Source organism: Cynocephalus volans, chromosome 6, assembly GCF_027409185.1.
Source record: "Cynocephalus volans isolate mCynVol1 chromosome 6, mCynVol1.pri, whole genome shotgun sequence".
Taxonomy (NCBI): Eukaryota; Metazoa; Chordata; class Mammalia; order Dermoptera; family Cynocephalidae; genus Cynocephalus; species Cynocephalus volans.
In genome coordinates, this window is record NC_084465.1 from 19232343 (window position 1) to 19245438 (window position 13096).

At 36.5% G+C, this 13096-nt stretch overlaps 1 protein-coding gene across 2 annotated transcripts in view; it reads left to right on the forward strand.

The window, feature by feature from the left end:
* The window catches only part of DGKI (diacylglycerol kinase iota), a 436008-nt gene that overhangs the window by 254074 nt on the left and 168838 nt on the right, over positions 1-13096 (forward strand). For both annotated transcript variants that reach the window (XM_063099453.1, XM_063099454.1), the window contains exons 16-18: positions 6939-6994; positions 7941-8003; positions 11717-11790. In XM_063099453.1, the coding sequence (XP_062955523.1) occupies positions 6939-6994; positions 7941-8003; positions 11717-11790 (193 nt within the window). The remainder of the gene's footprint in view (positions 1-6938; positions 6995-7940; positions 8004-11716; positions 11791-13096) is intronic.

Consider the following 13096-nt stretch of genomic DNA (forward strand, 5'->3'; position numbering starts at 1 on the left):
CACATCAGATTTTTAGTCTGAGATTGGATGATTAAATTTTACTGGCTCATTGAAGTTACTTATTATTCAGAAGAGTTAAACTTTATTCCACAAGGTCAAGGATATACAATTATGACTCTAGAGGAGGCAGTGTTTAAATTTGATTTAGGATTTACTATTTTCACTGAATATACAGAGACATGCAGATCAGCACATGTCAAAGGATCATGAATGTGTCATGATTTGTATCATAGAAAACTGACAGGTTTTTTAAAAAGGTGTCATTTGCATTAGCTTGCTAAATTTCATCACTACCATCATTGCAAAGGACACACTGCAGACTCTTGTCCAGGCACTGAGGCTCAAGGACAGTTTTCCCTTGAGAAATTCTCACTGTCTGTGATTCTCTGAAATCTTCTTTTTCATCTGGAACCTACTCATCATTCAAGATTCAAGTATACCTCCCTTGAGAACACTTTTGGAACATCCCCCTCTTACGTGCCCACCACTTCATCTTATATAGACATTTTTCATAGCATACATAAAATAACATTTTACTTTTCATTTTCAGACCTGTTCCCCCACTGTAAACTACATGAGGGCAAAAGAACCCTCTTAATTATGTTTATATTCCTAGTCCCAGCCCAGTGGCTGTCTCAATGTTCGTTGCAGTAATGGAATGTTTAATTGAGGGATAGGCCCCAAAGATAAAAGATACATAGCAGTACAAGGTAATATACAATAAAGGCAAGATTAGTTGTATAGGCAGTAAATAATATAGGAATCAGTGGGACCAGTGGAAATTGGGGGAAATTTCTAGAAAGCATAGTAGGTAATACAGTTGGGAGATACAGAGAGGAATGTGATGTAGACAAGTAAAGTGGGTGAGAGCATGTCAAACTGGAAAGAGAAGTAGAAAGAGACAAATGAGCTTGTCATAAAGATGGGTTAGATGAGCAATTAGTACACGATGAAAGATTTTGCTATGGTGTTTAAAAAAAAAAAGGATAATGTTGATACAAATATTTGTCCTTAATGGGAGATGATGTTGGAAAGAAGGGAAGGTTTTTAAAATACTGTACACAATTTGAGTTGAAGGTGGTGATTTTACTGCAGGCATGAATTTGAGTCATTTGTGTGTACACGATAACTGAAGACTTAAGATTGGGTTAGTATCCAATGGAGAAAATACGGAAGATGTGTGAGTTATATGGGGTTCAAATTGCATATTGATTCTTACACACATAGGTACTTTGCTTATACGAGGGTACTTCACAGAGTTCATGGAAAAGTAGAATTAAAGGATAATACGAACCTTTCCATGAATTTTTTGAAGTACCCTCATATTTACAGATATCTCCCTAATATGCCTCAGGCAAACTGGATTCGATGTGAATTTTAGTCAAGAAGTTGAAAATGGAGTAAAGAAGGAGTGTGATAAAGACATGCACATGGAATATGCGTTTGTATGTACATGTGCATGTGCGTATGTATTTTTAATAGTTGCAAGAAAAAAATCCATTAGTCTGAATTATGAGTCAGGGAGCCTTGCTTGTCAACATACAGAGTTGGCAAAAGTGCCCATAGGTAATGCGAGTAGTAATTCAATTCTAAAATCTTGGAAGTGTATTTTACCATGTGGAATGTGTATCTGGGTCCACTGTCATGTTTTCATTTTACCTTTAGATGTGAGCTTGTTTCTCCTTTCAGGATCTTGTCAAAGGAAATTTGAGCTAAGATTAGTTGAAGCAAGTCAGAACATATGCATACAGCATTTTTAACCAATTCTTACATATTCTAAAGCAGTATATTATATTGGACATCAGAAATGTCATAAATGTTTACATTTCATAAAACCTAAGATTATAAGGGTTCACTTATGTTATTATTATTGTCTTACATTGTATATTTTCAGGAATACAAATAATCAAACATACTGACCTTTTAAACTTCTTTTTCTATGTTTTGATGTAATTTGGCTTTTTTATTTGAAAATGAAGAACATAGGATTGCTTATCTTTTGTTCCATATATTAGGTTTTTAAAAAAATGTGTGTAATACTGAATTTTCATGAGCAATGCTTAAAAACTATATTTTGACATGATTCTTTGTGGGTATGGTTTTGTGATTCCATTTATATGTGGTCTCTTACCTGAGAGATTTGACCCATCAGTTTTGGCCAATAAACTTCATGTGTCCACATGTCTGAAATATCAGAAAGTTGGCTTTCAGGCACATAGGGAAAAATACTACATATCCTCACTCATAAGCAGGAGCTAAGAGAGAAAGAAGGAAGGAAAGAAAGACCACAGTGGTGCATTGGACTTGCAGAGCGAGAGAACATGCCTAGGGTTGCCAGGCATGGAAGGGGGTAGGAGAGGGAGGTTGGAGAGAGGTTGGGTGGGGGACATGGGGAATAATTGCAATTTGTGGTAATGGCCATGCTAATAGTATTGATCAGATCATCTTAGGCACGGGTAGTGATGGTCACCTTTGTGCCCCAAGAATATGCAAAATCGATTAAAAAAATGTTGGCTTTAAAATTATAGTCATTGTAAGTTAATTAATAAAATACCAAACATCCAAGGAGGTAAATTAATACATATTTCATCATCATTCTTTCATGAGCTTGTATTATCTGAGCTCTTGAGGAACTTGGTGTTGGGTGGAAATCTATGGCAGCAGAGCAGCATGCAACTAATGGCCAGAATTTAAGTACATTCTTTCCTAGGGGCATAATCGTAGGGGAACAAAGGGGTGAGGCTGCTGTCTGCAAGCTCCACAGAGAAGGAAGCATGTTGAAACCGTGTTGAGAGCTAAGGAACCTTTTAGGCCCTTTGCAGCACTAACAATCATTGAATATATACGTTTTCAGTGGCTAGAAACTTGGAAATGATATATGTGTGGAATGCAAATGCAATGTGAATGTCTGTGCACAGTCATCATATACTTCCACAGGAAGCACTGTGGAAACCATGTGACTCAGTTATCTTGCACTTCCTGCTTTTTTGAAGACACATTTGGGAGGCTATCGGCTAGCTTAAAGAAAAGAGTCTGTAGTGGTCATTAACTAGAGCCAATAAAGGGGGAAAAGGAGGAAGAGCTCAGTGAGACAGGAAGAGGGAATAAATAAATTGTGTTAAATAAGTTAATGTGTTTATTTCAGAACCTTCCAAGACCTAGATGATGACAGACAGCCAGGCTGAAATAAACATTTGAAAGGGACTAAAGCTAAACTGAAGACTAATCACAGTCAAAAGGAGGGTTTTAGGATCCCCATTCTGATGACACATATGTTATTGTGTTTTATGTAAGGATAGGGCTAATATGTTTAATCAATTGAATGGATTATACCCAGAGCTCCATCATCATTATAAATGGATTGCATCTAGAGCCAGATTGTTTAGATGATTCAGATGATAAGATTTAGAATGTTTGAGCTAATGAGATTTAGATGAAGTTTTTGGATTTTGAATTGATGCTCTAATATGATGAGATCTTTGGGGACCTTAAAGGGAGTGAATGCATTTTTCAAATGGGAGGGATGTGAATCATGGGGCTGGCAGGTGGACACTGGCAAGTAGGATTTTGGCCTCCCTGATCTTTGCCATCTGGTGGTATGCTTGTAGTTTTGTTACCTTAGATGGCAAAAAGGCTTTTTAGATGTAATTAAGGTTAATAACCAGCTGGCTTTAAGACAGGAAGATAATTGTGAAAGATCTGGGTGGGCCCGATGTAATAACATGCACCCTTAAAAGCAGAAGTGAAAAGCAGAACAGGAAGTCAGAGTCAAAGTGTGAGAAGGGCTCGATGTGCCATTTTTGGGGATCAGGAATCAAGGAATGCAGGCAGCCTGTAGAAGCTGGGAATAACCCCCAGCCAGTGGCCAGCCAGGAAGGAGAATTTCAGTCCAACAATCTGAATGAGCTTGGCAGTGAACTCTTCCCAGAACCTCTCAATAAGAGCCCAGCAGGATGACACCTTGATCTGGGCATAGTGAGACCCAAAGCCGAGGACCTAGGAGAGCCCAAACTAGACTTTTGACCTACACAACTATAAGAAAGTAAGTGGATATTGTTTTAAATTGCCAAGTTTGTAGTGATTTGTTATGGCAGGAATAGAAAACTAGTGAAGATACTGTTGGTGCCCAGTAGGTTGTAAATAGGCTAGTGGCACAGACATGCACAGTGAGTGTTTGCACTTCACTGTCTCCCACCCTCTTCTTGTGGAAGAGGACAGCAGGCAACCCAGCAACGGGAGCAGTGAGCCATGGATACTTCGGCTACTGGAGTCTCAGGATATTTTGAGTACTGTTAACCTTTCCTAAGAGTGGCCTTTTGTGGTTTACCTTATACCGATCAACAGACACAATTCCCTGAAGGACTGAGAGCCAGCAAACTTTCTCACTGGCCCTTTCCCAATTGTTTATCCCCCTTTTCTTGATATAGTTAGAGCTCACACTCTTTGGTCTTCTTCAAAAGCACATCAACTCCTATAATTATACATAGACACAGTCAACCATCCAGTCTCTTCTTTTTAACAGCCAATGGGGAATGATTGGGTACTGCTATTTGCAGGCTATCCCTTGATTTCTTATGGCCTGGCTTCTGCTGGAATTGATGAAATTCCAGCACTAAGTCGACATCTGTCTCTTAGTTCCAGCCAACCTTTGTTTCTGAATTCTTTTGGAATAGTGTAGATATAAAAATGGGAAAAGGGTCCAGTTGCCAAAGCAGCCTCAACCTGGAAGTCAATAGCATAACATATAGGTTTCTTCTTCAGGTACTAACAGGATTTCCCTTACACCCTTTCTGTCCTCAAAGCCAAAGCATATGTGTGACTCCCCTACATCTCTATTTTATGTCTTTCGGACACCTCTCCGAATGTTAGTGTCTTGATCTCTGTTTTTTAGTTTAACCTATTTCATTGAATTTTATCTAGTTAAATTACATCTGAGATGACTGTTTTTATCAACAGTGTGTGTGAAAATCACCAGATACTCAATTTATTTCTTAATTTTATTCTAATCTTTTTGAGTATTACAGAAAATAGCCTATCTCTTGAGAGAAAATACAGTTTGTTTCTTACCAAAAAAACTTTTGTAATTCTTCAAGGCTCCTAGGAAAACCTCATAAAGATGTATCTCCTAAAACATAAATTATAAAAAATGTAAATGTTAATAGTTGATATATGATTCCCTTAATATCTGTGGATGTTAATGCCCAGAAAAACTTCTGTGCCAGACCAGGGCTGCCATTTTCCATTTCTTGTAACTTGCTTGATGGCTGGATCTGATTTTTTTTTTTAATTTAAGACCTATGTACTTATGATAAATTGCATAGCAAAAGAGATTCTCATTTTGCTTCTGGTTTTGTAAAGCAAAACAGTTAACACAACTGAAAATGGTACCCAGTCTAATCTGGTTCAAAAAATGTCAGATACAACATGTCGTTCTGCAGCCACATTTTTCCTGGAGAAGACCTCACCTGTGAAATGGTCAACTCTGGGTCCAGGAATGGGAGATCAGGGAGGTAGAGCAATTTATACCATTTTTATCTTCTTTTTGTTTACTATACCCTATAAATTAACCTTTTACCTTCTGTTTTATTTTGTTTCTAGGGTTAGGGTACTTAATTTGATAGAACAGAGTAAATAGTTAAGGAGAGCTTTTGTAATATAGAAACTGTAAGTAGATAGCTCTCAAGAGCCGATCTACAAAAACACTACCTTTTTTTTTTTTAAGTTTGCTGTCCTTTACACAGTTTCCATGTCATGTGCTGATATTATGTTCTAATATTCATGAGAATAATCTAATAGTCATTTGTCCAGGATTATTTCTTGAGGTCCTGGAGCTTTTGTTCTGCCCAGTTTTTGTGAGTGAACTCTGCTGCTTTTCTTCAAGTAGACAATTGTAGGGAATTGCCATTTGAAAAAAGGGTTAGGGCTTGGAGAGTTTCAGCTTAGTAGCCTGCTTGGAAAATGGCTTGGTGAAAGACTAGCCTAAGAAGAAATTAATTGGCATATGGGATAAAATAGCAGAAGGCTAAGTGTATACAGTAGGTTCTTTTTGAATGTTTTGAAATTTTATTAGAAAAGAAACATTTGAGGGAATAATATTTTAGGGATTTTATAATCTCTTGAGTTCATATGAAAATTCTCTGATGTTGATTCTTGTTTCATCTTTTTGAGTCTTCAACCTACGTAACATATGGGAGCAAACTCAAAATTAAACCATTTTTCAGACAGAGCCTTTATTGTAATATGCCCTGAGTCCATTCAGTAGGCCATCTGTGTGTGTTTGTGTGTGTGTGTGTATTCTCCATTAAACAAAATGATTTTTCAAGGCCTGTTACAAGCAAGAAAACAGGTGGTAGTTTAGAGTTTTTGCAAAACGTGAAAGCAAATTACTCATTAATTTTTGTCCAAATTGCCCATATTTAAATACAGTTGGAAGCTGCACACATAGTTTATGGAAGTCATGCCCTATGGAGGTCAAAGCAAATAATCACCTTTCTACCTCCTTCCTCCTTCCCCTCTCATCCCTGCCCATGTCCCAGCCATCCCTCTTATTTTAAAAAAGAATCCAGTGTCTTAACATTTAATGTGCATGTGAATCACCTGCAATCTGGTTAAACCACCTTTTTCTGGGCCCCACACCCAGACATTCTAATTCAGTAGGTCTGGGATAGTGCCTAAAAATTTGCATTTCAAAAAAATCTCCCATTTAACTCCAATGCTGTTAGTTTGGAACTATACATTTTTTAGCACTGGGCAATTGTACCTGTAGCACTAGGCCACTGTACCCACTGGCCTGGAGCTAAGGGAAAGATGACAACAAAGCTGTTGGATTTACTGTATCTGTAGAGTGGGAAGGGAGTGGGGAAGGAAGTAGGGGAGCTAGTCTAAGTCACCACCTTTAATGAGGTCACTATAATGAAACTACCTTTCTTCTTTCACAGAAGCAAATCCAGAGAAATTCAACAGTCGTTTTCGGAATAAAATGTTCTATGCAGGGGTAAGTATATATTTCATTGTATAATTATTACATGTTATTTAATACTAATTCACTGTGAATAATAAAGATGTTAACTACATTAACAATAATTACACACATCTCAGACGCTTCTGTGTATGTCTTGATGTTTCTAATGTTTAATACCTTGGTTTAAGAATGAAAGTAAGGTGTATTTCCTAAACTAGTTCTCAGAAGAGAATTGGTGTTCATCCTCTTTGAACTTTAAAGTCCTGAGGTTCCATGTTGCACAAGAAGGGATGATATTCACAGAATGATGTGAAAAACAAACATCAAAGCCACTGCAAGGAATGGGGAAATTAGGTAGGCTGAAAGATGTATGGAAAATCTTAGGTAAGAATATAGTTTTCACCGGGGTATGTGCACATTGTCATTTGGGTGAGAAATTGGCCGAACATGGGAAATTTTTCATGGAAACATATATGAGATTAAAAGGACCCACTTTTTCTTCTTCTTTTCTTCCTCAGGGACATCCCTAAGGGTAACTAGAGAAGGAAAAAAAAGGCATCTAAAATGTGGATAAAGTGTGATGTAAATTTATGCCACTGGCTAGGGGGAGTTGAAATGAAAGGGGGGTGAAGTGAGACGTTGTTCTCAGTGGCAAGTTAAAGATCATTTCAGCACCGAGTGGACAAGAGGATGGTCAGGAAAGGTGGTCAGAATAAGTCTCCAAAGTGATCCTTGAATGATCCACTTTTCCACTCTCCTTCTGTGCTCTTAAATTTTATTACAGATTATAGTTTGGAAACAGAGAAAGAGTTCAACTTGACAGCCACTGCATGCCTTACTTTCAGTCCAGCAAAAGAAGAGCTTGTTTATATTTTTGCATCATTTGGAGTCACTGAGAACTATTTATAATGTGAAAGCAAGGGTTTGGCTTAACCATGTAATTATAGATATTTTCTTTCTTTATTTCCCTGTGGTATAGGCTGCTTTTTCTGATTTCCTGCAAAGAAGTTCCAGAGATCTTTCCAAACATGTTAAAGTTGTTGTAAGTATTGAATATGTTGATTGATTTCATTTGAATATGAGTGCTGCAAAAAATAAACTCCAAAATACCAGTTTATATATTTTATTACTGGACTATATAGAACTTTAGAGATCATTTAGCGTAGTTCATTCAGCCAGCATTTATGAACACTTACTATGTGTCGGACATATTTAGTTGCTCGGGATGAAGATAATTAGAAAGACTGGTTTTACTCCTGATGAAACTCACAGTTTGGTCGTGGAGAAGGACACATAAATCTCTGCAGAATGATATAAATGCTATTCTACCATGTACAAAATATGGTGATGACACAAAGGAAGAAATGACAACTGGGACTGTGGTGGGGTCATGTAGACCTTCCTCAAAGAAATGATGCTAGTTAGATCTTGAAGTATAAACAGATGCTTACCAAACAAGTATCTTTATTCCAGGGCTGTCTGAGAAGTCTCCGTGTGAGAACAATGCATTGATTTCTTTATTTTGTGGTGACTCTCTCCAGCCTGGTCAGGGTTGCTCACCACTGAATGGATTTTATGTGCTATTTCTTCCTAAGTCTCTGTCTCTGGCTTTGGACATAAATGGCTTGGAGGCAAAAGGAGAGAGAAATTTATCTTTCTCTACGTGATACAATCTAAAATAGGATATAATTAGTTACTAAGAAAGACATCAATCCTTATAGTAACCAAGTTAAAAGAAGGGAAGAACGTGACTTTGTTGTGCACAGATGAACATGAAAAAGAAAGACAGAAGGAAAAATATGTGAATAGACAAAAAGGAATGGGAATATAGCCATGCTCAAATTTATCCTGGCATAGGCAGAGAATAAGAGTATGTGACAAGAGGGGTCAGAATGAAATATATACGTGAAAATAGAGAAAAGCATATCATCTTACACTAATGGGAATATAGAGGAATATGGAGGAACATGAGAGAATAAAAATAAAAATTTGTAATCACCAGTATATCTATGAGACACGAATCTCTTAAACCAGTTGAAACAGGAGACAAAGGCTTTCACCATTGGCATAACAACCCTTGGCATCACTTTCTGATGTTTCAGTTTTCATATAATAACAGTGAAAAGCAAATATCTCTTAGTGGTAGAGACTCTTGAAAACTTAAATACTGCTAGACACATGAAAGACGCATGGTCCATTGAACTGTGAAGATCTGTATTTTGATAAAATTATGATTATTAAATTTAAGTAGAAGCAGTCTTCACTCCAGCTTCCCCTGTTTCTTCAGCTGCTTGCAACCCAACCAAAAATAAACTTGACCACCTCTTTCAGTATTTTTCATTTAAGGGAAGATCAGTCCTGCCAAGAGAGCCACTGAGTGCTGGGCAGTGGCCGTATTGAATGTCAGCACACTGTTAAGCAGCCAGATGAAATTAAACTCTATATACTTCCTAACCACGGGAAAGTTTCTCTCTCATAGCTGGCAGTTTTCTTGATAGGACATGGGTGGCTATAGCAGAGATTAAAAGAAGCTTGCTGAGAGGCCAAAATGGCAGCAAATAACTAGAAAAGATTTGATATCAGCCAATACATGTACTATTCCAGGTAGAATATTTATGTATTTATACCTTAGAAGGAGAAAAATAAAACATTAGAAACTAAGTGTGAACAATTTGGGATTCATTCTTAGGTTGGCCTTTACTAGGTATATGACTTTGAGGAAATTATTTAACCTTTCAGAAGAGTTTGCCTTCCTCCTCTGTATAACTGGCATAACAAGACATGTCTTTGAAGCAACAGTTTTTGACCACTGTGCTGTGACACAGGAGGACAAAAGGATATTTCAACAATAATATCACTATATGTGTTCTTGGGTTTGAGATGAAAAGATTGGAAGGTTAGCTAGAGTGATTATATATATGTATACAAGAACAGACCATCTTATCTTTTCCATAGGGTAGAGTCAGTGTTTTGGGTGCAATAGGTAATAATCTCTGTTTATAAAGAGGTAAATATGCATACGAATACTAGGCCAAGAAAACACAGAACAATAACAAAATCCTACATACAGCATTATTTGCTCTACTTTCCATATTTTCTTCTTGTTATTTGTTTTATCAGTATATAAGTTTGTACATATTTTGAATGCAAATATTTTCCTTTAGGTGTGTTTGAAGTAGGGAAAAATTTGAAAACTGCTGTTCTAAGGAATTGTACAGTTTAATGCAGTAAAATGTAAGAACACTTTGTAAAGCATATACATTGTAAGGTGCTCATCTTTATATAATTTGAGTTTCCTAAGTCACTGACATGTTTCCCAGGAAGAAAAATAAGAAAATTTAAGAATGAATTCTGTTCTAAATACAATACATATTATAGATTTTTTCTATAATGCAGCAATACTGCTTTGCCTGCTATTTAATGTATCACATCCTATTTTTTGGAAGTTTTAATTTCTTAAAACACTCAACTTTGAGCATTTAAAACATCTACATTGTTTTTTTCATTGGCATAGTCATTTATAAACTCATTTCAAGTCCTTAAGTAAATTGGGAGACTCCATGTTTGCTCAGTAGCTGAGAGTACTATAAAAACAACTTCAATCAATGTCTAGAATTTGCTTCCTAACTAAATTACATAACAAAGTGTTTTGTTCATTTAGGACTGTAAGATTTCCTGGAAACAATTTTTGAGAATGCTCATAAAACTTAGGCTGTGTTAAGATCAGCCGGGTAAAGAATGTTGGTGCTTAGAGACAACCGTGACTGCTAGCAACATCACTGTCCTTAGATTGAAACTTCTCTCAAAGAAACCTTCAGAAATTTGCAGAGAGCTTGCAAATGTTTTCCTCCTTACTCTAAAAGAGAAATAATGGAAAAATTCTGTGATAAGGGTATGAGGAAAGCAGATATAAAACAGGCTTTCTGCCTTTGACATTGAGAAGTCTGTATCGTGACTAGAGTTTTTCTCTTTGGACTTTTGTCACCAGTGGGAAATGAGAAAAGGAAATGAAAATCTTTTCTTTGATTAGTCAGATGCTAAGAGTCCTGAGGACAGCTCTAATCACTTTGTACGTGGAAGCCACGTTCGAAGGTATTTGAACCTGGCCTGAGGCCCTCGAGACCCAGGGCCATGTCCAGCCTCTGCTAAATAAGAGAAGTCCAAAGTCTGTAAGGGATGAAATTTGTAAGAACAAATCATTAATAGAGACAATAGTAATTTATAATAGATATATATTTTTTTAAAGTCTGAAGTATATGTACCTTTTAAGAAGTATTCAAAGCAAGTTAAACATTTTCAAAATAAAAATTTACTCGAAAAGCAAAGAAAATAAATGCTTATGTTATGACCATAATTTGAATCAGATGACTGCCTTAGCTTGGGCTTCATTCTTTTCATTCTTTCAAGTGTTCATAAATATTTTAATGATGACACTATGAGCCTAAATATCTAATAATAATCAAAGGTTAAGAGTGACAATATTTTCTTTGATTGTGAGACCAGAGAAAAAAAATTTTGGCCAAATGGCAGCTTTGTTTTTGCATTAAATCAAAACACAACTGAGCTCTAAACCCTGGGTCTAGTAAAGCTATAATCAGAATAAATTTTCAGTTGTAGTAACTGGCACTCACTTCAGCAGAGTTAGGGGCAAGAAGACGGCGACCATGGTATGAACTATTGTTAACCCAGTCGTCCGTGAAAATAATTTTAGACTTGTGACTACTTCACAACCTTTGCTGTTTTCGATTGTTGCAGTGTGATGGAACAGATCTCACCCCAAAGATTCAGGAACTGAAGTTCCAGTGTATAGTATTTTTGAATATACCCAGGTAAGCTCTGTTCACATTGTTTCTTTGGTTTGGTGTGAACTCTGATGTGAAGTTACCTGTTTTCATAACAAAAACATTTCAGGTATAAACAGTGAAAATCAGTTATGTTAGTGACTTTCTAAAGGATGCCCGGTCTGATCATTTTGTTCTCCTATTTGGTTTATTTAGTGTTCTCTGTGGTAGGTGGTTTTGTGTGCAATATGGCATGCATGGTCTACACTTAGCCATTTTTAAGAAACCCAACAGCTTTCTTGATTGGAACATTTTTATTTAATTCTTAATTACAGTACTGTTCTTTTCTCCCCTCATCTCCTGCCTCTAAGAATGATAGACTTGAATAAATCCCTGTTTTCAGTTTCCCAAACATTGTTAGGAAACCATCCAGCCTGATTTGAGTATGGAATTTATTCAAAATCATTGCCAGACTTATTGCTTTGGAAAAAATAGGATCAGTTAGAGTAGCATTTTCCAGCCAGGTTGTCAACTCTCTTTGGTGCTATTATATACCTCAGGAGAAAGGGATATTTAAGATGAACTAGATTCAAAATAAGCACATTATCTCAGTGGCATAAAATTAGATTCTAGGCTCCCAAGCCAAGATTTTGGAAGGGGTAGATCTGTAATCCTTTCTTATTTGCCCAACTAAACAGCTTACATATAAACTCTGCAAATCAGTTCTGTTTAGACTGAATTTAATTGAAATGAGAGTTGTATTTAAATCTGTGGCTAGGAAAGCATATCATAGTCTCCTGATTATTCTTGGCAGTACTCAGTATAGTCAGATACAATCTTATTCCAGAAGTATTTTCAGCTTAGTTTAACAAGGGCTAGATTCTCAGAAAACGTTGTTAGCTTTCTTTATTTTATTTCTTTTCTTTTTCCTTTCTCTTCTTCTCCTCACCTTTGGCTCCTCCTTTCTCTACTTAAAAAATTTCCTTTATTTCCCCTTTTCTTTCTAATCTCTTTTTGATTGCCTTTCCCTACTCCTGTGGATACTGCTTATGTATCTAATTATGTATCTAATGGTAAATGCTGCCCACCTCAGTTCCCTTTCACTCTTTTACTGGCATAATATGTCTTCACCCAAGACCAAATCCTGAAACCACCTATAGATAACTCATGCTATATTATAGAAAACAGATGTATAAAAATTATAGAGTGAGAAATGTTGATAAATAATAAATCAGGAGAAAGTTGAGTGCAAGAGGATGCTTTTGTTGTAAAATTATGGCCCATTTTTACAGGTTGATGTTTTAGGGATAATAAGTCCATTTTCTTTTCTGTTGTAACAGAAAACTGTTCTTGT